We start from the raw sequence: 22,877 nt of genomic DNA on the forward strand, positions 1-22,877 counted from the left end.
AGATTTTTAATAAGTACATCAAGTTGCAACTTGTAGTGTGTTAAGTGAAGAATAGAAAAGTGCCATATTAGTTTGAATACAAGTGGTCTTAAATCTCAGATAACCTTCACTTTTCTGAGGCAATGCTTTGCATACGCTTTTCTGTATTTATCTCTTAGTGTATGTCTGTACCTTGCCTTGCTGCCCCTTACACTCTCCCTGCAACCCAGGTACAAACCCTCCCTTTTATCAGGTAGCCAGATGTGCTGCTCTCAGGCAGTAAAACCTTTTGATCATAGGACTAAAGCTCTCCCTGGTTTTAAAGAGTGTTGGCTGGGAGGAAAGCAACTGTGGCAAAGGAGGTGTGACCCTCTGATACTGGGGAGAGTTTTTGGCAACTGGAGAGCGAAATGACACCTCTCCATGGGGTCCTTTCCCCAACCCATCCCAACTGAGCATCCTGGTTCAGCAGGGATGCAGTTGTGTTTATGTTTGCTCACCAAAAGGTGCCCTTAGCTCTTCAAAGGCTTTGTATCAAAGTCCAGGAAGCATGATCTGTGGAAGAGAGTGTCCAAGTGAGTTGGACTTGTTAAGCTGTTTGCAGAGGAAAAGCAGCAGGGAGAAAGTGGAAGGAGATGAGATGATAGTGTTAATGATAAATGACATGCCTTAAAGAAAGGGAGGAGTGAATAAAAGAAAAATTGCAGACCTCCTAATCATAGTGCTGTGTTGGACATTACAATAAAAACTATAAGAAAGGCTAATATAAGACATAAAGGTCGTAAATGGTTAATGGGAAAATTTGCAACATGAGTTTACCAAAACCAGATTGTACTGGAATAACCTGCTTACTGACCTTTCTTAGATTGAATCTCATGTCTTTCTATTTACTGTCAAGGCCCTGAGCATGCATTTTCTGTACTGCCACTTGGGAAATGTTTAGTTAAGCTCAAGGAGATGGATATTCTTGCAAGATTGTAATTGGGCAAGGACCTGGGCTAAGGAGCATTGTCAGTTTGTAATTTTAAAAATCAAATTAATGGAAAGGAATGATACTACTAATAAAGTTCCGCAAGGAGGAGTCTTTCAGACACTTGAAAAATGCTTTTTCATTTTACTGTCTTGGCACAAACCCTGAAATACATCAAGGAAACTTTTTGATAGTGGAATATTAGGAGGTATTTTTCTGACAAAAGGAAGATAAATCCTATGTAGAAAGAGTTTAGCAGATCATAGGGAAAGAATATAATGGGAACCAAGCTCCTAACACAGCTAAATAACTACTTACAAATGAGGGAAATTGCTGAAAACAAGAGGAAAAGACCTGGGTGGCCTATTTGACTACAGTACTTCTCAATCACCTGCATTAGGAATATAATAAAATATTTCATGGCTTAATCATATAACAAGGAAAATTTGGATTGTTCTGTACTCTTAGCGCTTCATCTGGGGAACTGTCCGGAACTGTGGCCCTCTGTAGGTAAGAGAGAGACTCTTTCCAGCCCTCTTTCCTTCTAAACTGGTTTGCCTGGGTGATCAGGAAATTAAGAAGCCTTTTGTACACAGGCCTGACTTAGTTTCTTTTCCTTCTTTTCTTAAAAGTGGAAAGTCTGCTAGCTTACATAGCTGCTATTAGTAAATGGAGATTCATCAAGACTGCTGAATCCTGGCAATAATAAGTAATTTGATGAAGGATATGACAGGCTTTTTTCAAAGAAAAGATCAGTTAAGTTCCTCCAGGTAGCTTTTAGTAAAGTAGCATCTCACCAAGGATAGAGTGAGGACAAAAGGTATCATATTAATGTCTTGTTTTCACACAGCAGGCTTTGCTTTCAGGGCTTTGACTAACCAGCTGTGTTTGGTTTATATGGAGGATCTTTATGGTAACTGAAGTTCTTCAGTTTTTCCTTGAAGAATTGAAACAGGTAGCTTTGTTGAAGATAAGAGTGACTCCTGAGCTATGATTGCACTTCATCTGGTCTCTGACCAAGCTGTGAAGTTTTAAAGGCTTATTCATCAAAGTTTTCCTCTTCTTCTAGTCTGAAGTTGGAGTTCTTACCTAGTTTCTTGTCTGTGTTCCAGCTTGAGCTGCATGTGGCAAGATTCTGAAGCTAATGCTGAACATAACTGATCATTCTTCTCCAGTGATCTAATTCATCTCTTGCCCTGGTTAAGGTCCTGACTTGTGAGTTTGGGAATACAAGGATTAACAGTTTTGGCCAAGAATTTCTTTCTCTGAAGTATACCAAGATTGTGATGGATTACACGTCGCTGCTTTTTTCAGACTGCAGTAGGTTTCAGACTGTTTTTGTAAAACCAGGCAAAATGTGATACAAATGTCTTCAGCCAGCCATATGATGATGGCAGTGTTCCTTTCACAGGTGAGACATCCATTTGACATGCAAATAATGTCGATTTGCATTTATGGATAATCAAGAACTAATTGCAGGACAGTTCAGAATCCTTCAAGTGTTTGTCACCTTTGGACTAACAGGCATCTCATCCGTCTAATTGAAAGCACTGTTAAAGCCCTATTTGAAGGTGAACCATTCCAGTGGTTTGTTGCAAACTCCTGCGAACACATTTTTAATGTTTCTTATCTTAGTTCTGCTTTACTTTTGCCAGTGACCTTCTGTCACCATTTGTCTCTTGCAGCATTTATCGTGGCCATTTCTTAATAACATTGACTCTTTTCTTGAGTGACAGGGCTCCCAGCGTATGGTCCTTTCCTTGCCATACTTTCAGGGATAATCTAAATTCATGAGATTAATGGCACATCACAAGGTCTGTTGTTCTGGGTTTTTTTTGCTTTAAATAAGTTCCTGGAAAAAAAATACATAGCCATCCATTTCCCTTTTTTTTTTGTGCTTGATGCTTATTATAGAAGGATTTATTTAAGAAATTTTCTGAGTTTTTGAAAGTTGGATACTATATGTTTACCACTGTGTGATTGCTATATTAGTAAGCATAATGAATTAAAAGCGAAAACATTATTTTATGGGATATGGTGTCTGTGATGATTACTCCAGCATCAACTTGGCTTCAGTCCTTAAGCCCATCATGATCTCAGTGTTAACAGTAGCCCTTTTCTTTGTCACTACATTCAGCATTTCTTTAATTTCTTTTATTTAGTGAAAGCCTGTTAGAATTGCTTTAGATTATAATGATTTAATAATAGGAGATTATTTTAAGTATTTTAGCAGAGACCTCAATGTATACATAATGGGAACAATCTAAAACTAGCTTGAGTAATACTATAATAATCCATGCAACAAAAAGCCATAATTGTAGAAGTGGATAATTGGTGGTCTGAATTTTTTTGCAGACATAACTGAATTCTTTAGTTAGATTGTATTTCAAGTGATTATGTATACATTTAATAAAAGCTCTATGCTTTCATTCTCATGTTTTGAATGCAGTGAGTCTCAAAGGGATAAGGAAGACTTGATGAGTAATACCAGTATGTTACAGAATATCCAAAGAACTCTTCTTTCTTGAATGTGGAATTGAAAGTAAGACCGTGACATCCCCTCCTTTTTCCCCCTGCAGTGTCACAGACTTGTACCTTAGGCCTTGGTGAATTCTAAAAACCTGGGATTGCAACCAGATACATGCTTGTTGAGGAGAAGAAAGCTGCTGGCAAGAGGTGTTTAATATTCCGTCAAAGATGACTTTACATAAAAGAAAAATGCTATCTGATGCTTTTCTCCATTCACTCAATGAAATGGTAGTTTGAGTACAAAGCATCACAGATAGAATCTCCAAAAGTTAATATTGTTCACACATATAATAATATGCAATCTCATTGTGAAAGGAATTACAAAAGATAAATTGCAAACACTTCTGTGAGCAAACCCCAAATGTCGTGTTCTGGATTTCAGCTGCATGTATCAGAGACTGGAACGTAGGTTTGCAAAAAAACTATGCGCAATATTCATCATAAATTACCATTTTCTAAACGTTGAGCTCATGGTCAGGATACATTGGAGCCATCAGTTTGTGTCTACTTTTTTAGCAGGAAAGCCACCTGTTGGAAATGTGAATACCAGGAGCGATAGTTCCAATTAGATCAAAACTTCAAATTGCCCAGCAAAAGACTGTTTAGGAATACTGTAGTTGGATGGGCTAGATGACATTTCATGACCCCTGAGTTTCATTTTCTGGTGTTACCCTTCCCACAGGGTTACATAAAGTGGGTTTTGGACCCACTGTTCCATAAAGTTCATTTCTTAATCAACAAATTTTCTGTGCCAATCTTGTAACTTTCACTTGTAGCTGGATTTAAGCTCAAGGTGTCCTTGCTGTTCCCTGTGCAGGGAGGACTCCATGCAGAGAGAGGCTTTCCCCTTCCCTCTGTACCAGTGCTGCACTAAGAACTTGCTCCATTTCAGGTTGACTGAACTGATACTTAATTTGGATGAAGAGTTGCTAGTTGCTGGGTTTTTAAAATGCTGTGATTTTTCCAATGATGTTAAACTTAACGAGAAAGAAGTTTTCACTGTCAAGCATCAGTGCAGTAGCTCTTGGTTCGTTTTTTGGAGGTATCAATGAATTTTAGCAATTCTCTCCATCTGCTGGAAGTGGCCTGTAGCCCTCCGAAGATATGTGCTGTTTGGGATGTTAAGTCTATATTTCTTCTTAGCTGGAACAAGTAGGGTGCCTGAATTTTGCCTTTGTCTTGTCTCAGGGAGGTAGGAACCCACAGCTTTGGGGAATTGAAGACACACCGTTCTTCCTTTTGATTTGCAGTCCTTTTCTGAGAAGTAACTGTAGGGTTTTGCAAAATATCCCATAGAGGTTCTTTATTGGATATTTACTTTTGAGGTATGTCTCACCAAATATGTTAATATTTTTCATCCTTTAGTTGCTGAACTGATTGTAATGCCACAGCACTTGCCTCAGCCCTTGGTGCAACACAAGCTTTTACAGTTCAGAGTTTGAAATAATAAACTGATGTCTTTCCTAAGACAAAGATGTTTAGCAAAACTTCAGATAAGTTCTCCTCTGCTATACAGGCTTGGTATTATTTTCAGTTGTTGTGAAGCTTTGGTGAGCTACCCAAACAGCTTATGCACGGCTGCTTTGCATTGTTGCCTGGTAACATCATCCCATTGCTGAGGCACTCAGCTTTCAGCCCAAGTGGTTAGTGAGCAGGAAAGTTAGAAAGAGTGATTTATATTGCTGAATAGTAATATCTGTTCCTGTTCGTCTGGAGGACTTCTTTCCCCATTCTTGTAAAATTAGCTTGGTTGAGAAGAAGGAAGAGTTTTAAGGTCAGGGTGGTGGCAGTACCCAACGTGTTCATTCAGTTAACAGTTAAAAAAAATATACACATTTCTATCTATAATTTTCTGCCTTGCTGAAGGTAAGCTGTTGTTGCTTTGTGGTAGCGGTTGGTTTGGAGGAGTTTTTGTTTTTTATATTTTCTTCAGTGACAGCTCTCTAGATAAGAAATGCAATGGGAATTACCTCTCTGAACTTGTCTGTCACATTTAATCTGTTGCTTCTTCCTGGCTATCTTTACCTCTTATCTCTTTGCTCCCAGTCACGCTCTTTTCTTCCACTAACAATTTATGGTTTATAAAATGTTTTAAGCAGGTGAATGCTTTTCAACAGAATGAGAACAGTAGCAGAAAAAACAAAATGCTTGCAAGGAATCAAATTTACAGTGTGTGGGGCTTTCTGTTTTTTCCTAGTTTTGCACAATTAAACTAGCTGATACAGTACTTAGCAGAAAAGTCAAGTTGCATGTCTAAAATGTAAACATAGACAAGAAAATAATTTTAACTTCATTTATCTTTTAGATACACTTAGGAATGTAATTGATTTCAGTATTTGATTAAAAACTAGTTTAAATAGGGTGAAAATTATTTAGATACTTCTTATAAGACACAATAAGCTTTATCAAATGATTGTAATTTATTTTTTTATTATTTGGGGGCTTGCTTATTGCACTTTGAAAAGTGTAAATTTTTTTTCCCCCTACCTTTATTTTTAGCACTGATGTGAAAAATGCTAACCCTAGATCAGAGGCTGGTGTTGTGGTGTCTCTTAAGCAGCCAAAGCCAATCTGTTTTGAGGAGACTTTCCTAAGATACTTAATCTGGTTAATGGACAAATTATGTCTGGGAAGTTCCACAGTGTGAACCATACTGCTGAATGTGGCAGTATCCTGACAGTGAAACTGCTGATAGGGTTGATGGGGCAATGGTAGTTTACAAGAAACACTGCAGACAATGCATCATAATGCACATTAGTCTTCTAAGTAGAAAACCTGAGAAAAAGCAGATTCTTATGAAACTGACAGACAGGGCAAGTTATATTCCTTAAATTTTGAGGGCTTTTGTGTTGTAGCACTAATTTGTGTTGATGTCCTGTAGTGTGGTCTGGGAGTGCTGAAGTAGCACATTCGTGTTATTTCCAGATGTGCCGAGCGAGACAGAAGTTTAAAGGCATAGTGTGCTGTTAGTCAACAACACAACAAGTATTTCCTCCTGTAATTGTAAAAACAGTCCCAAGTCACTGACAGAATAGTGTAGTGAGAATGCAAGAAGATACGTGAGTTTAATTCTGAACTTCTTAGTTCATCTTTAATTTCAGTGTTTAGAGAAAGAAAAACTTCACACTCAATATGTTTAGAATTTGTGTGTCTAATTTAACCTAAACAGACAAGAAACCTTTTTTTAAGCAGAAGATATACCAAATTAAAAGGAATTTAATCCAGAGTGTGTTTTGGTTCTGGTGAATGCAGTTCATTGGCATGCTATGGGCACAAGCTGACATACCCAAGGTGTGCATTAGCTGGTGCTGCCATATGGTCTCTCATGTCTTACTGGTTAATTTAACCATCTGTCATGTCTTGACAATTTGTATTCACTTTTAGTATTTGGGTTAGATATGTTTTCTTCTCTTTGGTACTGGGCTTTTCATAACACAGTGCTGGCTGGCATATTCTTATTATCTAATTTTTATAAGCTTCATTTATATATATATATACACATATATATACTAGTAGTATTCTAGGGTAAGCATCTAAGAGAAACTAATTTTGAAAAGGTTTTCTACCTCTGTACCATGTAAATCAAAGTTATTTCAATCCTCTGAAAGGCAAGTAACATACCAAAGCTACAAAACTGCTGCAATTTTCTTTTAGTTTCTTTGCCTGGTGTCTCTTATCTTACTGATAGGATTATTACAATTTTATCAGCATGTGGGGTTGTATTTTGTTGTTTTGTGGGTTTTTTTTTTATTTTGTCGGTTTTGTTTTTGTTTTAACTTGCAATCTAAGAAAAACTCAGTGCAAATTACATGAGTAATGTTGTCATTATATTTGAAATTAAAAGTCTATATAGCAAGTTGTGGGTGGCCAGTCTTCTTTGTTAGAAAGTGAAATCTCCTCAGTGCTATGTGTCATAGTTTGCTCAGAGCCAGTTTGATACTTGAGGCCTCAAGCAGCCAGCCATGTACTGAATGTTGAAATGTGTGGGATGCAACCCAGTTGAGTTAAATTGTGTAAACACATTACTTGTAAGTGGTAATATAATGGTCATTGAACTTCATGCTCAGGTCGAATCTCCTGAGTGATATTTCTGTGTCATATATGTAAGGAAACTGCTTAACAGGACTCCTGATGAATGCATTTTGTGGTAGGAATTTCTGAATGAAGGCTGTATGTTTTTTCTGGTGAGATCTGGCTATTTTTTCTTCATGTTGAAAAGATCACTTGTGTAATTCACGGTTCCAGTGAGCTCTTAAATCCTCAAGAGGAGGACAGTACCATATACTTTTGTTATTAGAGACATTTGGAGAGGAACCTGGTCTGGTGGGAGGTGTCCCTGCCCATGCACGGGAGCTGGATCTTGGTGATCTTCCAACCCTAACCATTCTCTTATTCTGTGATTTTGCAGGTCTCCTTCTTAGGGCTGCAGCAAGGCAGGGTGACTGCTTTTAAAGGTTTTCTCAAGGGCTGCAAATAAAAACTGGCTTTATTAAGGCTTATGCAAATGCTGTGTATCCATTCATTTGAATAGTTTTAATGTCTTTAGTTTCTTGAAATGAAAAATGCTGCCAAGATAGTGGTTTACTGTATTGACCTACATTGTCAGATAAGCACTGTCATTCAAAAGTGTTTGTAGTATTTATTTCCATGACAAGCCTGCACAAGCTCAAAAGAGCAATTGGGGATTATTTTGTGTATTTCTCTCACGTTACACTTCCCTGCTTACAGTATTTTTCTTCCCGTGGAAAGTGAGACTTTGTCTAAAAAACAACCATTTCCCCATAGTACTGAGGAACACATCTGAATAATTTGGAAACCCACAGCTAGTAGGGTGGAGGCTTAAATTAAGGGTGGAGATTGTCTTTTTAATCCAATGTGTAGGCCTGTGTTTTTTGTCGTTAATTTCTGTTGCCCTTGAATGTGGAAAGGGAGCAAAGGTTGTAGGAATGTGGTAGCTTCATTAGGTAAAATTCCTGGTTGATTCTAGGTTATCATGATTGGCCTAACCAGAGTTACTTGGGTGGGGGCTCACAAGGTGCTGCTGGAGCTCCACGAGTCTATTTTTACAAGCTCCACAAAGATGCAGAAGATGCTTTCTGTCAGGTTTCAGTCTTTAAGTTGGACGCTTCAGGAGGCAGAAGACTCGCTTCCCTATGCTTTGTTCTTAAGTTAATCAGTTTCTTTTCAAAAAAGTAAATGTACCCTATTATTGTTTTTATTTTCTTTCTCCAACTTGTCTGCTTCACTTTTGATGCCTCTCACTGCTATTTTAGAGCCTTTTGGTTTTCTCCACAATTCCTACTGTGGTGTATCTCTAGCATTGCAATCAATTTCTCAGTCACTTGTCGAACTAAAGACTTGGCTATTTAAAGAATTGTCAAGTAGTTTTTTCAGCCCCTAAGTAATGGTTTAGCCCTTCTCTATGTTTTTGGGTTTTGCTGTTTTATGATCTTTTCAATCTACAAGGAAGGAAAAACCTCATCTCCTTCAGAACTATGATCTTAAGAGTTCTTTGTCTTCTCTGATACTAAATAAATCATGTGTAATTAATGTCTTTCAGAACTGTAAACTTAATAATGACTGGTCTTTGAACTTTATACGACTGTCTTTGAATGGGCTTTGATGCTTTATGCTTCCCCAAGGGAAAAATAACATTGCTGTTACAGATGTGTTGGCCAAGGAGGGGGAACGTACATTTCAGAGCATGATATCAAAGAGTTGCACATGGCCTTGATGCACATCACTGCTTTGGTTTCAAGCAACCTGGAGCAGGCATTGTTAGTGGGGTGAAGGGCTGGTGGCTGGCTGAGGTTTAGACAAATGCAGTTTGGGGTGATCCGTGTATTTGTGATGCCATTAGGTATAGTGAAGGCACCCCTGAGGCCACTGAGCCTCCATGAATGCAAGAATGCTCATCAGCTTTGGTATTCCAGTGTTTTATTGCTTCCTGGTAGTATATTGATTGCTGTTGACTATTCTGACCTTGTTGTTTTTCAGACTTCTGTGAACTTTAGGGCGCATTAATGCAAGTGGTTTTTGAAGCAGATGATATGGCTCAGTTTGCAGCTTCAGGTAGTAAAGGATGTAGCTGTTTGCTGCTAACCCCAGATAAAGGCAGGAGAGGCGTCATGCATCTCTTTCTCTTAGTGGCATAAATTCTTTGAGTCTGTGGTCTTCGTTTTAATCAATTATCTTCACCAGTTTTCCAGTGTCTTCCAAGTTTGCAGCACAATGTGGTGGAGAGACTATGTACATGTGTGTTCTAGATTAGCTGGTCTGAGGCAAATTACACTGGTTTTATTTTATTCTTTGTTGCATCTTTCTTGTCTGGTTTGCTGGAACTGTAATATGTTTAGAAGTTTCTATGGTTATATGTTTGTCTATTGTTTAATACCATAGTGTTACAGCCTTTATTGTATGTGTAGGATGCAAATAAACCTGTTAATTATTAGCATAATAAACTAATACTAAACTTCTGTTTAGTGTTAGACTAATATTAGCACTTGTGCATTCAAGAAGTATGAGTAGAGTAGGTTGTATTAAGCTCACCTTACCAAAAGATTATTTCAGAACACATTAGTATTTGGGTTATAGTGCCATTAAATTCAGTGTGAAAAATCTTTTAGTTCACTGGAAGCAGGATTAAGAAAAAATGTATTGCTCCAAAGAGCACTGTTAATTTTTAAACAGACACAAGAAACACAGTACTTATAGAAGGCACGGTAATTCTTTATTCCATAGCAAATATGGTTTGTTGATGAATCTCTGAAATGTTGGTCTCATTTTTCCTACATTTTTTTCCCTCTGAAGACACAGTGAAATTTGGATATAATGAGAGCAAGCTGTATTTTGGGCCACTCTGAAAGACACCAGACTTTTGGTGGAGTCGTTCAGCTGCTCTGAGAATCAGTCTCATAAATGCAGGGCTAAAGAGCATTTTGAAAATGCAGACCATGAAGAATTTAATTTTCTAATAGTGATATTAACTTCCTCAATAACTGCAGCAGTTACAGATAAAATATGTCTTTAGGATTCTTGGCAGTCTTTCTAGTAAGGGGAACAATAGAATTACTTTCAGTCATGTGCTAATGGCAAGTCAGTCTGAAAAATGTTTGAAGGGAAAAATATGCAGATAGGGTATTCCACTGGAAACATGAATGTATGTTGAAAAATTCAGAAGGAAAAAAACTATATGGCACAAACTGATTAGAAAGTAGGGAATGGAATAAATTATTCCTTTCCTCCATACAATTTGTATTAAATCTGAAGAAATTTTGTGTTTGTGTATTTTTCTCATTTCTGTCCTATGTTGCTATCACACAGGATTTTATGCCTGTGGTTTGAATTTTGAAAGTATTTAGTGTTTGTTTGTGTTTGCTTATGTATCAAAATCAGTATCAACACCATGAATGTGGTAGAGATTTTCAGTGGGCATGGCTATACCTTTTGTCTGAACAGCACAAACTAAACTAGTAGCACATTGCCTTTATTTGGGATCTTAATATTTAGTGAAGCCAAGAAGATCAGCCTTCATATAACTACATCTATTCATCAATTTTAACTTATTTCATTTGTAGATCTTAATATGGGAATAACATGTGAACTTAGCTCTGACTTGGCTTCTCCCTTCTTCTCCCCCATTCTTGATTCATTTATGATTTAGGGCATTCCTGGATCTCACAGCTTGGTTTTTGGGTTGGCTTTATATAAATTTAATTCTTCTTTCTCTCTGTAAGAAGAGGTATGTATCTCTCCAAAATACTTATTTTCCTTGGAACAAATGAGGTTTTGGAGTAGATGCAGGCAGCTGGATGATGCAACTGAAGTGATTAACTGGAACTGGAGCTGTTGCTGCCCTTGCACACTATTCTCATTTGTATGTTGAAAGCAGGTGGTTTGGGGGTTGTTTTTTTTTGGGGGGGTGGTTTTTAATTGTTTGTTTTTCATTTTGAGTTAAAATGCTGCATTCAAGTAAACCTTTTGTAAAGTAGATCCTGTATTTGTCACTCTTTTTCTCTCTCTCAAACATTTCTTATAAATCTATTTGCAGCTGGGTCTCGGGCATCTTACAGCAGCCAGCACAGCCACCTTGGCTCCGAATTAAGGGCACTGCAGTCTCCAGAACACCATATAGATCCTATTTACGAAGACAGAGTTTATCAGAAGCCCCCTATGAGGAGTCTCAGCCAGAGTCAGGGGGACCCTCTGCAACCAGCACACACAGGCACATATCGCACTAGTACAGGTAGGTGGATGTAACTTGCATGATTGTCTTTTTATGATATGCCTCACTTTTCAGTACTAGTTCTTCTTCTCTTTCTGATGTGCCAAACAAAAATGTATTCTGTGCATGCCAGTCAAACAGACTTACCTTGTGCAGATGGCAGCTCTGTCAATAGAACCCCACAGGCATGCACAAAAGGAAGAAATACTTAATGTGGTCCTTATATCAGTTAAGCTAATTTGGAGAGGAGACCTACTTATAAACAGAGAGTGAAAATACTTTTATTCATCTTGTGTATTGTCTTTGAGAAAAATCTGTTGTCTCTGAAGAAACTGCTAGGTTTTTTTGCTTGCAAAGTTATTTTATGTGTTGCAAAGGGACTGCACAGTTCCTTCCACATGAAGCTGAAACACTGTTCACTTGCTTTCCAAGTGGATTATAAATAAATGTTCTTCCTCTCTTCTGCAGAGGTACATTTAGGTTCACAGATATAAAACTGAACTATGGCATAGCAAAAAGCTGTTTAGTTTCACTGCTTTGTCCATACATAATAATGATTGTCCATTAAATGCATTGGTGTACAAGTCCTGCTTGCAGAATGTCCTCTCAACCAAATGAAATAAAGCTGTATGTTAAGACCCACGAATAGATCACAAATCAACAGGGATATTTATGGTGTTTAATGCACAAAATAATTAGAGTATGTAAATGCTGCAGCCAAAATAGCCTAAAGCAGATGTAGAAGGAACTTGCTAGGAATTGTAAATATTTCTGGTGTTTTATCTTTGCTCTGTTGATCAGAGGGAAGATTCTGTCCATTCTCAGACCACTCCCATTTTCATCAAGAAAAAATGTGTACTTTTTGGAGCAAGATACTTTGCTTTCTTTTAACACTTTATTTTTAATTTTAAAAACATTTCTCCATGGGCAAAGCTGGCTATCTGCGTGTCCAAAAATTTCTGTTGCTGTATGCGAGTTTTGGGTGTTCGGAGTACAAGAGAAAATCCTTAAAAAGAAGTTTTTCCACAGAAATCTCAAGTTAAATGCTTGTAGCAGCTTGATATTTTCAAACACCATTACGCTATTTTCTTCTTGTGAAAGAAACCATTATTGTATACATTTAGTGTAGAGTCATACATGTATATGAGGAAAGATTACTGTGGAGGGGACAGGACCTCTGCCTAGATGACCAAGCAGCAGAGGCAGTTAATAGTGAATGAAGCAACTATTTATACTGAACTTTAGGCCTCATGTTTCACTGGTCGTCTGCTCCTATTTCCTACATGATGCTTTCTTTCCCAGTCATGCCCTGAGGAGGGTTTCTTGTTTTGCTTGCAACATATCCCTAGCTTCCCTGTGCTGAAGTAGCAGCCTGTCTTGTGACTGTGTTCTTCACAACACCTCCTTAAGGAAAGAAACCTTGTCAACATAGATCACAATTATAGTGGATGAAACTGGGACACAGGATGCTAGTGGGCAATGCCCAAAGATGGGTTTTCAGAAGGGAAGAGGAAAAGCTAAAAGCATAACACTGGTGTTCCAAAAGTGGGCAATTTTTTAATTTTATTTTTATTTTTTATTTTTCTATTTGGAATGTGGATTTGAGTATTGCTCCAGGACCTTCATCCTGAAGAAGGACCTCATTGGCCTAGCTTTGTGTTGGGCTGATCCTCCCTTGCTTTCCCCCTCAACCCCTATTATCAGGGTCTGGGGAAATAAAAGCAGGTGGAATCTAGCCAGACCAATTATTCTGTTGTTCTGTCGATTGCTGTTAGCTGCAAATGCTGTCAGCCTTTCCTGCAACCAGGCTGAAGAGCTGTCAGCACTCAGAATTTTGGACTGGATCAGATCAGCTTGCAGTCTCTCCCTGCTTCTACCACAAATGCCTGTTGGAAAACACCCCTTCTGTTGGAGACCATACAATTTTTCTCAAATTAGCAGAAAAGAGGGGATGGAGTTCAGCTGAATTTTGGCACAAATAACTTTATTCCTTCCCTGGTTTGTCTTAAGTGGGTTTTTTTTACTGTGTTACTGAGTAACTGTTTGTCTTGATTATTTGGTAGAAGAAATGAGGGATGTAGATTGCTATGTACTCGACAAAGATATGTGCCAAGGGTTCACTGCTGTATCTACTGTGTGCATGAATAGTATCAGGATGGGAGCTGGAGGGAAGCTGTAGGAGTTCAGTGTGCTTCTTTGTAGAACGTATTTCACATTCTCTTTGCCTATTGCAACAGTACTTTTAATCACGAAGGTGGTGCATATCTGATGGAAATTAAAGGAAGGCAAACTTACTCAAACTTACAAACTTAATTTGGACTGTGTCCAAAGCCTGTTTTGTTTTTTTCTTTCTCTGCAGCTAACATTGCCCATTAGAAAAAAAAAATTACACTAGTTATACTTGCAAACCAATTACTTTTATATTTTTTTTCTTTAAGGAGAATATGCTTTCTGAGTTTGAAAATTTCACTTAATTTGGAAGATTAAGAGACTCAGAAAGTGGAGTTGTTTTTTTTTTTAAATATATACAAGATATCTTTCTTTTTTGTGAGCTCCTGAATACTTACTACATTCAGAAATGTTTACACAACTAAGGGTAGAGCCCATTCACAGTTTTTCATCTTCTTGGTGAATCAACAGTCAGTGAGCAGAATTCAGTAAACTTAAATCTCTCCAGGGGTTAACTAAATTAAGTTTGTTCTACTCAATCACTGGTTTTTGGCTGATTTTTTTTTTAACTATATTTTCCTTTTATTACACTTGTGAATGAAATGTGTGATGATAGTTTTGCACTAAGGGCTACAAATTGCAGAAGATACAAAATAGTGATAGCTTGCTGAACATCTCCCTAACTAGCATAACTTTAGATAGGGGCAGGATAAATTCTTTTGAATTCTGACAAGGTGTGTTACTCTCATGCATGTTACTTGTCCAAACCAAAAATAATCCTTCAAACTTGACAGCAGTAGCTACATAGGCTTTTTCAGTTGGTACCTTTTACTTCACAGTCCCCCTCAGTCTCCAAAGGGTAATGCCTTCTCTCATATAAAATGTACCATCCCAAACTTTTGCTTAAACATATATGTTAAGCAATAAACATGAAATACAACTCTTGAAATGGGAGTCCACAAAAGATGTGCCTGGGGGAAGTACTCACATATAATGTAAAGAATTAATTTACTTACTGAATAGCAACTTATAACTTGTATTTGTAACACAACTAAATAACACTCATAATTTTTGTCTGGGCAGGCGTGTTACTTATTTTACTAAATATCTACTACAAATCTAAAGGCTTTGCATTAATAATTCAAATCCTAAGCTAATAGTAGCAGACATAAGCTTATTTGATGGGATGTTTTCATGAATATCACTGGAACTGGGCTGTTATTTAAGATGGAGGAGGGATTGCCTTTCAGGCAAAGGTGGGACACAAAACTGGTCTTTGTTCACTTACTTGCAGAGCTAGACATCTGGATGAGGGATTTAGTCATTAGTTATTGTCATTTAATTCACGCTAAGCATTAAAAAAGTCAGAGTGGGTAAAATCTTGCTATTTAGTAAGTCCAGGGTTTCTCTAGATGCCTTGAGGAGAAAGCAGCTTTGCAGCTCAGGTTCTGTTCTGTCAGTGCCACCCTGCAGCAGGGGAGCAGTGGTTGAGCAGAGGGGGTGTTCTGTGGGTCTGGTTCCTCTCACCCTTTGGAGGCTGGCAGCACTCTGGGTGTTTGAACTCTCCACAAACTGTGTCTTCATCAGCTGAACTAAAAGCAAGGCTGGCTCTGTTAATTGTGGATGTTTAGACCTCAAAACCTGCAGAATGCTCATTCTTTTTAAGAGCCCTCACTGGTTTGGGGGACTGCAAGCAAGCGTCTGTGTCCCCAACATCAGAGAAGTGGCAAGGGTGAATGAGCCATGACACCAGAGAAGTGAGCATGTCCTCCTCAGCTCTGTGAGGGAATGGCTCATCTCAGTGGAACCAAAGGAACCTTGGTAGCTTTGAAGAAAGCTTAGGGATTGCCTCAGGCTGAGGACAGTCTCTGCTTCTCACCCTGAAAGGTCAGCATGGGGAAGGCCTCCCATCTCAGCTTTTGGAACTCAAGCAGCTCTTTAGTTACGTGGCCAGCTGGCATTAATTTTGAGTGCTGGGTGCAGGCAGCTGAAGGTGCCTCCTTGGTGAAGACAGGACATGCAAAGCACTGTGAAAACTCTTCTGTGCTTCCAGGAGAAGAGGGAGAAGGGTTAGGAAAAGGAGGAGGGTAGGGTCTGTGCTTGATATTGCTGTAATTGCAAGAAGACCCTGAAATGAAAGATTTTTTGAAAGGAGGTCAAACAGTTAAAGGATAAGCAGTCGAAGTTGGGATTGCCTCTGAAGATCGGCTTAGTGAAGGACTTTAAGGTTTACCAGGTATGATCTTGCAGTGGCTATCTTTCAAGGAGTTTGTGGAGGGCAGGGGCACTCCTGCAGCTCTTTTTGATCAACCTCCAAAGCTGCCTGATGTCCCTGTGTGTGCAGGTAGTTTTAAGACTGCCTTCCAGCTTCTCTTGTGGCCTCCTCTCCTTCAGACAGGGTTTCTCTCAGGTTCCCCACACCAGTGCTTGGTGGTTCCACCAGTGCATTCCTACGAAACTTCTACAGAAAGCTGTGCCATAGGTGGCACCACCTCATGGGTGCCCCCGTGGAGAGTGCAGATCAAAGAGAAGAGCTCTGTGAAATTCGTGATGTCAAGTGCCAACAAAAAGCACAGCTCATCTTGGGCTGGGTTTCTGTGCAGAGGAAGAGTTCTTTGAGGAGAGCCTTGGAGAGTTGGGATTCACCTTTTTAGAGCGAAGAGTTAGCTGTTGCTCCTGGCAGCAGCGAAAATTTTTACTTCATTCTCCCGTGCTGCAGCTCAGGAAAAGCTGCTGAAGGTGAGAAATACGGTGTTTCTGGACAGGTGCTGTCCCTTTTTTCTCTGCCTTCTTCCCCACTCCTGCCTGGTGGTTTGTTTGCTGAAGGAAAGGAGTATTCACAGAGAGATGCCTTATGTCAAGAACTGCTCCTACTTATTTGTAATTATGTCCTTGTCCTTTAAAAGTATGTCTTGCTTTAACGGGGTAGGGTCAGTATTAGTTCCTAGACTCCAGGCTTCACAGATTAGAAGAGCTGCTGGAGAGATAGAAGAGGACCCAAGTAGCCATGCAGGTGTTTGCTGCTTTATCTTGGCCCTGGTGTTTGCTGTCCTGGAGGTTAAGCATTGTCTGAGAGGAAGATGTACAAAGAAAATTAATGTTCCTTGTCACTGAGTTTGTGGCCTTCTCACATGTCTGGTCTGTTTCTGTATTCTGCCTCTTTGTTCCATCTTATGAGGTGCTTGTGGTGAGGAACAGGTCTCTACTCCTTCTACCTGAAGGAGAAGAAGGAGAGAAGGAGAATCTCCCTCTTTTTGCTGCCCCAGGGAGGAACAGCCTATTCAAAACTGAGTGCATTGTTGGTTTGGGTTTTTTTTTGTGTTTTGTTTGTTTTGTTTGTTTGGGGGTTTTTGTGTGTTTTGTTGTTTGTTTTTTTGTTTGGGTTTTTTGTTTGTTCGTTTTTGTAAGGGAGGGGAGGTTCCTAGTTTTGTTGCTTCTAGATGCTCCTCCTCCCCGTTTGCAATGCACAAGCCAAGCAGGGCAGCCTGGGCTCTTTGCTGTCTGATTGCATCCTATTCTCAGTGCCAGGTGCAAATGCTGTTCATCCCCACTTCCTGGGAGCTCCCTCCCTGTAGGAAAGGCAGCTGCATGACCAGTCCCTTTGAGCTTCTTGTTCAGCTGGTAGACTGAAGGTTCTCTTGGGGGAGTTGCTGCTGGAAAGCTGTATCAGCTGCCACCTATCACTCTGCTGCTGGCACACCTCGCCTTGCTCTGGGAGGGTGTGCTGCTTTGCAGTTCTGCCTTGCCAGCAAGGGAGCCAATGGTCTGTGGCAACTGCTGAGTTAGGTGCAAGTGATTTTTTAAATTTTTTTTAATTTTTTTTTTTTTGCAATTTGGATTTTTACAGCATGTACGAAGAAAGGTGTTGCATGGACTGCTTCATGCTGATTCCAAATACCCACATTTGCTGTGTGGTTTTTTGTGCTGGTCTAGCTTAGGTCGTAAACTAAACTACACAGCTTTAATGAAACAGTGGCTGTGAAAAGGGAATTAATGGAATGTATACAAAAGTGATGCCATGTTGATATCACCACTAGGCAGCAGGGAAGCCTCGGAAAAGTCTGAGGCTGGACTCTTGGAGTCAGCAGCAGATGGGAAGTAGATACAGGAACACCCAGATTCAGGGATGCGCAGTTTGGGAACAAAGGCAGACTCCAAATCAACAGAGTCCTGTCTTGATCCTAGCCATGGATAAGGAGAAGCTTGACCCTCATCATCCCTCAAACTTATACTGAGTGTTATACATATGGGATGGAATATTTTACTTGGTCAGTTTTGGCCACCTGTCTGCTCCAGTCTCTAAAAGATGGTCCCAGGTGTGACCCCCTTACTCCCTTTTTTTCAGAACATAAGATGCTTTTCAGAACCAAGTAGTGGCCTTGGTTCTGCTGACCATTCTCTAGCTGTAACTGTAAACCTTGAGTGTTACCAGTCCTAGGAGATGACACTGACTGTGAAACATGCTCTTGACTTCAGATGGTGCTGCTGCCTAGAAGAGACTTAACTGAAAGTTAAAATTACAAGAAAGAAAGTTGGTTCTGTCCTGACTCAAACCGGGACAGTTGCACATCAGCAGTGGCAGGTTCCACAGTTGTTGATAGCCCAGTTGTCCCACAGTTATCTTACCCTTTCTCAGGCTGTGCTAGTATTGTTACTTGGTGTGGAACTGGGATTCTAGTCAGATGTATCACTAGTAACTTTGTCATCTTCAGATTAATGAGTAAAAGGAATTTTAAAAGGGAATAAAGGTTAAATATTTTTCCTATGTATGTGCAATTAAGTATTTTCAGATTGTTAGAGGGAGCATCAATGAGTACATTGTTATAGTTTTACTTATGCTTCAGAGAAGCATCCAGCTATTGATGTTACAGTATAGTTCCTGTATTACAAATAATTAATTTTAAAGTAAAAAGAGAACGTTGGTTTCAAATGTTTGGGTTGTTTGCTTTACACTTGTAACTTAAGGCAAAAAGGAGGAGCAACACAAAAATCAGCTTTGATTTTTGCCCCACTGGAATCAAACCCTTTGTCTATTATACTGATTCTCAAATCTTTATTCAGCCTTTATTCAGTCCTAAAGTGCAATAGATGGGTTATAAATAAGAATCATGTCTTCTCTCCACTTAGTCTTTGTTTTTTTTCTGGTTAGGGGACAGGTTTGATTTGTTTTGGTGAAGTTTTTTGGATTTTTCTGTTTGGTTTTGGTTGGGGTTTTTTGTGTGTTTCCTTGGGGTTTTTTTTTTGTTTGTTTTTTTTTGTCACAAGCTGATGTGCTGTGCAGGGACATGCTGTGATGCCACAGCTGCAGATTAATTGAGGACCATGCTGGTAAATCACACAGCATGGAGTTCTGGCTATAGGACATAATGTTTTCAGGGAAATTAAAAAGAAAAATTATTCCTACCGCTGCATCTCTATTAGTTTGGTAATGTTGTGATAATAGACCTGTATTCCTAACTGACATCCATTTGATAACATTGCTTTGGAAGGGAGAATTATAGGAAGCAAGCAAGGAACAAATCTTCAGGACAAAGTAAATTGAGCTCAAAGTGCTTTGGAGATCTGCATAGTGAATAACAAAAGCAATGCAAGCTCATCCCATTTCATTTGACAGATCTGAGGTGTCTGGTATAGCCTTTTTTGTGTTATATTATTTTATATATGTTTAGAGGTGATTGTTTTCCAAGGTACAGTAGCATCTTCTCAGAGAAAGAATTCTTTTATTTTGTTTCCTTTATATTAAAATTTTGGCAGGAATATAATAAAAGTTATTATTTTCAACATCAGTGGTATCCAGGGGTCACTTTAAAGCTGTGTACAAGTGTGCTGAGAGAGGGAGGGAAGTGGCAGAAAGTGAAAACCCTGCAGAATGACCTTTCTAATCTGTGAGCAACATCCCCCTTATGGTGGAGAGCCCTCTCTCCAAGTCAGATGTTCATAGCTTGGGTTGGGGACCCCATGGTTGGGTTCCAGAGAGAAATTGTTCCCCCCTGAAGACAGCACAGATTTCACCATTGCACAGAATAGAAACCTTTTAAGATGGTCAGTATCCACAGCCTCCTTCCTCTGTCCAGTTTTTTTCTTTTCTTTTTTCTTTTTATTTTTATTTAATAGAAGGATGCCTTAGAGCATGTCTGAATGCTTCTCAGATGTCCCTTGACTTTTGACACCTATTGAAGGAGAGGTGTGATTATAAAATCTCAGTCAGGGAAGTACCTACCCTGTAAATCTGATCTGCCACTACTCAGAAAATACAGTGTCTACTCTGTGCCAAAAACTATCTGTGTATTTATCATCTATTTATTGTACAGGTGTAGTCTCAGGTTATAGCCTGGTCACATCAGACTTTATTGATGCATGACTATGGCTGTTCTCTTTTATTTACTTCACTGTTTTGTAGAAATACAAGGTTGTAATTCATGAAATAAGAAGCAATACTAAAACCTTTCATAAATCTCCTCCTTATAAATCTTTGCTGAAAAAAAATACAATGCTGTGCCCGAGATAACTACTCAGTAATGTCTTCATGACAACTAATGCTTTTCTTAGAGGATCATTCTTTCTGCAGCATTATATTTAAAGGCACTCTTACAAGAATCACCAACCCCTTATTTTTATTTTTTCTTCACACAAACTGTAATAATTTCTTTTTTATATGTAAGACTGTCCACATTTAGAGGTAGTCTCTCCCTCTTAGCATAATTTCAGCAATTTATATGTACAGTTGGAATTTTTATGGGTACAGCAAATATTAAAAAATAATAGTTCTTAACTATAATGGGTCCAGCACCTTTCAAACTATTATTTGCAGAAGTTAGGTTAATGTTTAAGGTGTACATATGACATGGCCTGGCACTGGAATACAAATGTGGGTAACTCAATAGTAAAATGACTTTCTGCTCCAGAATGGAAGCTATTAATTAAAATAGCTGAAGCTCAGTAGGTAAGGTGTTCTAAAACATACCATTTAGTAGCTATTTTATTACTTAGGATTATAGTGTACTAAATACAGAAACTTCAAAATCTGAAGGAGAAGACATCCATGTGCTTGGTGGCTGTAGTGTAATGCACTGCAGGCTGTTAATCTGTTTTCATCTCATAATATTTATACATCATTTAATAATATCTGCGACTGTTGTCCATGTGTTCTGTTTTATCTTGGCCAGCTGGACAGGAAGGGTTTTTTGCAGGGGGATTTCAAGAGAAGGTGAATTTGGAATGAAAACAAATTCAGTGTCAGTAGGCTAATGTGTGAGCAGTAGTATGGTCTGTGTGGTTTTGCTGTGAGAGGGATCTATAAGGGTTGGGGTCATTATGTCCCATGCACGTGAAAGTGATGTGTGCCTTGTGTTGTGCCATTGCTCAGGGTTGAACTTAATCTCCAGTGAGGAAATAGGCATGATGAATTCTAGTATCTCAGATTCTGAAAGGCCACTTGTTCTTTCGGGCTTTGGCAGTTGTTACTTTCTCTGTTTAAATGCTCATGTGACGAACTGCAGGTTCTCCCCAAGTCGGGGCCTGCAACTCCACGAGACAAGAGATAATCTGAAAAAAAGATGTTGGCATACCACCATTAGCTGCCAGTGTTGGCATTTGATTATGACATTATCTGGACGTGCCACTTTTTTTTTTTATGTCAGCAGCATCACTGAAACATGCTAGAAACTGAGTCAGAAAATAGAAGTTGCATATATTGGTAGAGATTTAAATCTGACTTGAAATGCAGTCAGTTCCTGGAGGTAGAGTAGTATTATATTTTTTTAATATTGAAAACTTGAAAAACATGGCTTCTGCCATTTTTGCTTATAAAGAAGAAAGGAGGTTGCTCCTGCCAGAGTTGGAGAGTTAGGAATCTGAAGTAATTGAAAATTTGTAATTACTTGGGGAATCCTAAAATCTGCATAAAACCTTGGTCCCAATAGACCACAGTTTTCAAAATGATGCTTTAGGTAAACATGCTTTTGAAGTACAGGCTGTATTACCATGATGGACACCCCCTAACTCTGGAACAAGATGGTAAAGGGTGATTGGAGGGAAGGAAGGCTGCAAACCTTGAGAAGGTTGTGGGGTTGCAAGGCAGGGCATAGCAATGAAGCCTGGTAATAGACCTGGCTGTGGAAGAGGCTGTGTTCAGAATTGGCTTCAGGTTTCACTGAGGTCTCATCAAGCACAGCTGCAAATAAACTTTGGTCAGAACTCACTCATCTCACTCACCAGGTATATTTCACTGAAACAAAAATTTCTAAATAGTTTCTAAATACAAACTGTGTCCTCACCAGGGCTTCTTCCTGAATTACCCATCTACTTATTTCTTCACTAAAGTTTGCTTTAGAAGTTCAAAGATCCTTATAGGTGATTTTATCTATGAAATATTTATTTGCTTCCATTGCTAAACATAATAGATCTAGGTGATTCCAGCTTGATACCACCTAATCACCTGCTTGAACCCATAAATCAAAGTATTACTCATAAAAAAATGCCAGATCTGAATTGATGACCAGAATAATTATTCCATATGCTAAGGGTTAGGCAGTGGTAGGTGTAAGTCTTCCCCTAATGGAACTGTTCAATAAAAGGAAAAAAAAGGTATTTGTTTAAAACAAAAAACAAACATGAAAAGGAAACTTAGACACAGGCCATGTGGGAAGATGCAAACCGAAGTGGAAAAATATAGACAAAAGGAGCCCTCTAAGTGACAATATGTTAGCTGTTAAACAGAGGAACAGCTCAGAAACCAAGGAAGCATCATTTTCTTTCACCAGTTCTTTCTGCATTATGGAAAAACGTCAGTTTCTAAGAAAAGGAATGTTCAGCCCTATTGTAACAATAAGTGTCAGATCTAAAGAATCCTCTCAGAAAATGACAATGAAAGAATACATCAGTGCCGTAGCAATTTTAGTTCTTCAGTCTTTGAAAAGACTGTCAGTTTCTGCATTTGAGGAGGTTTTATTAAACCTGACAATATGCAGAACATGAGTGATGTTTCCTTGGTTTCTGTGAAGTAAG

The 22,877-nt window shown here is 38.8% G+C and overlaps 1 protein-coding gene across 1 annotated transcript in view; it reads left to right on the forward strand.

The window, feature by feature from the left end:
• The window catches only part of CTNND2 (catenin delta 2), a 522,813-nt gene that overhangs the window by 261,841 nt on the left and 238,095 nt on the right, over window positions 1–22,877 (forward strand). Inside the window, exon 7 of the mRNA XM_030444848.1 lies at window positions 11,529–11,723. Coding sequence (XP_030300708.1) covers window positions 11,529–11,723 — 195 coding nt within the window. The remainder of the gene's footprint in view (window positions 1–11,528; window positions 11,724–22,877) is intronic.

This window comes from Calypte anna, chromosome 2 (assembly GCF_003957555.1).
Source record: "Calypte anna isolate BGI_N300 chromosome 2, bCalAnn1_v1.p, whole genome shotgun sequence".
Taxonomy (NCBI): Eukaryota; Metazoa; Chordata; class Aves; order Apodiformes; family Trochilidae; genus Calypte; species Calypte anna.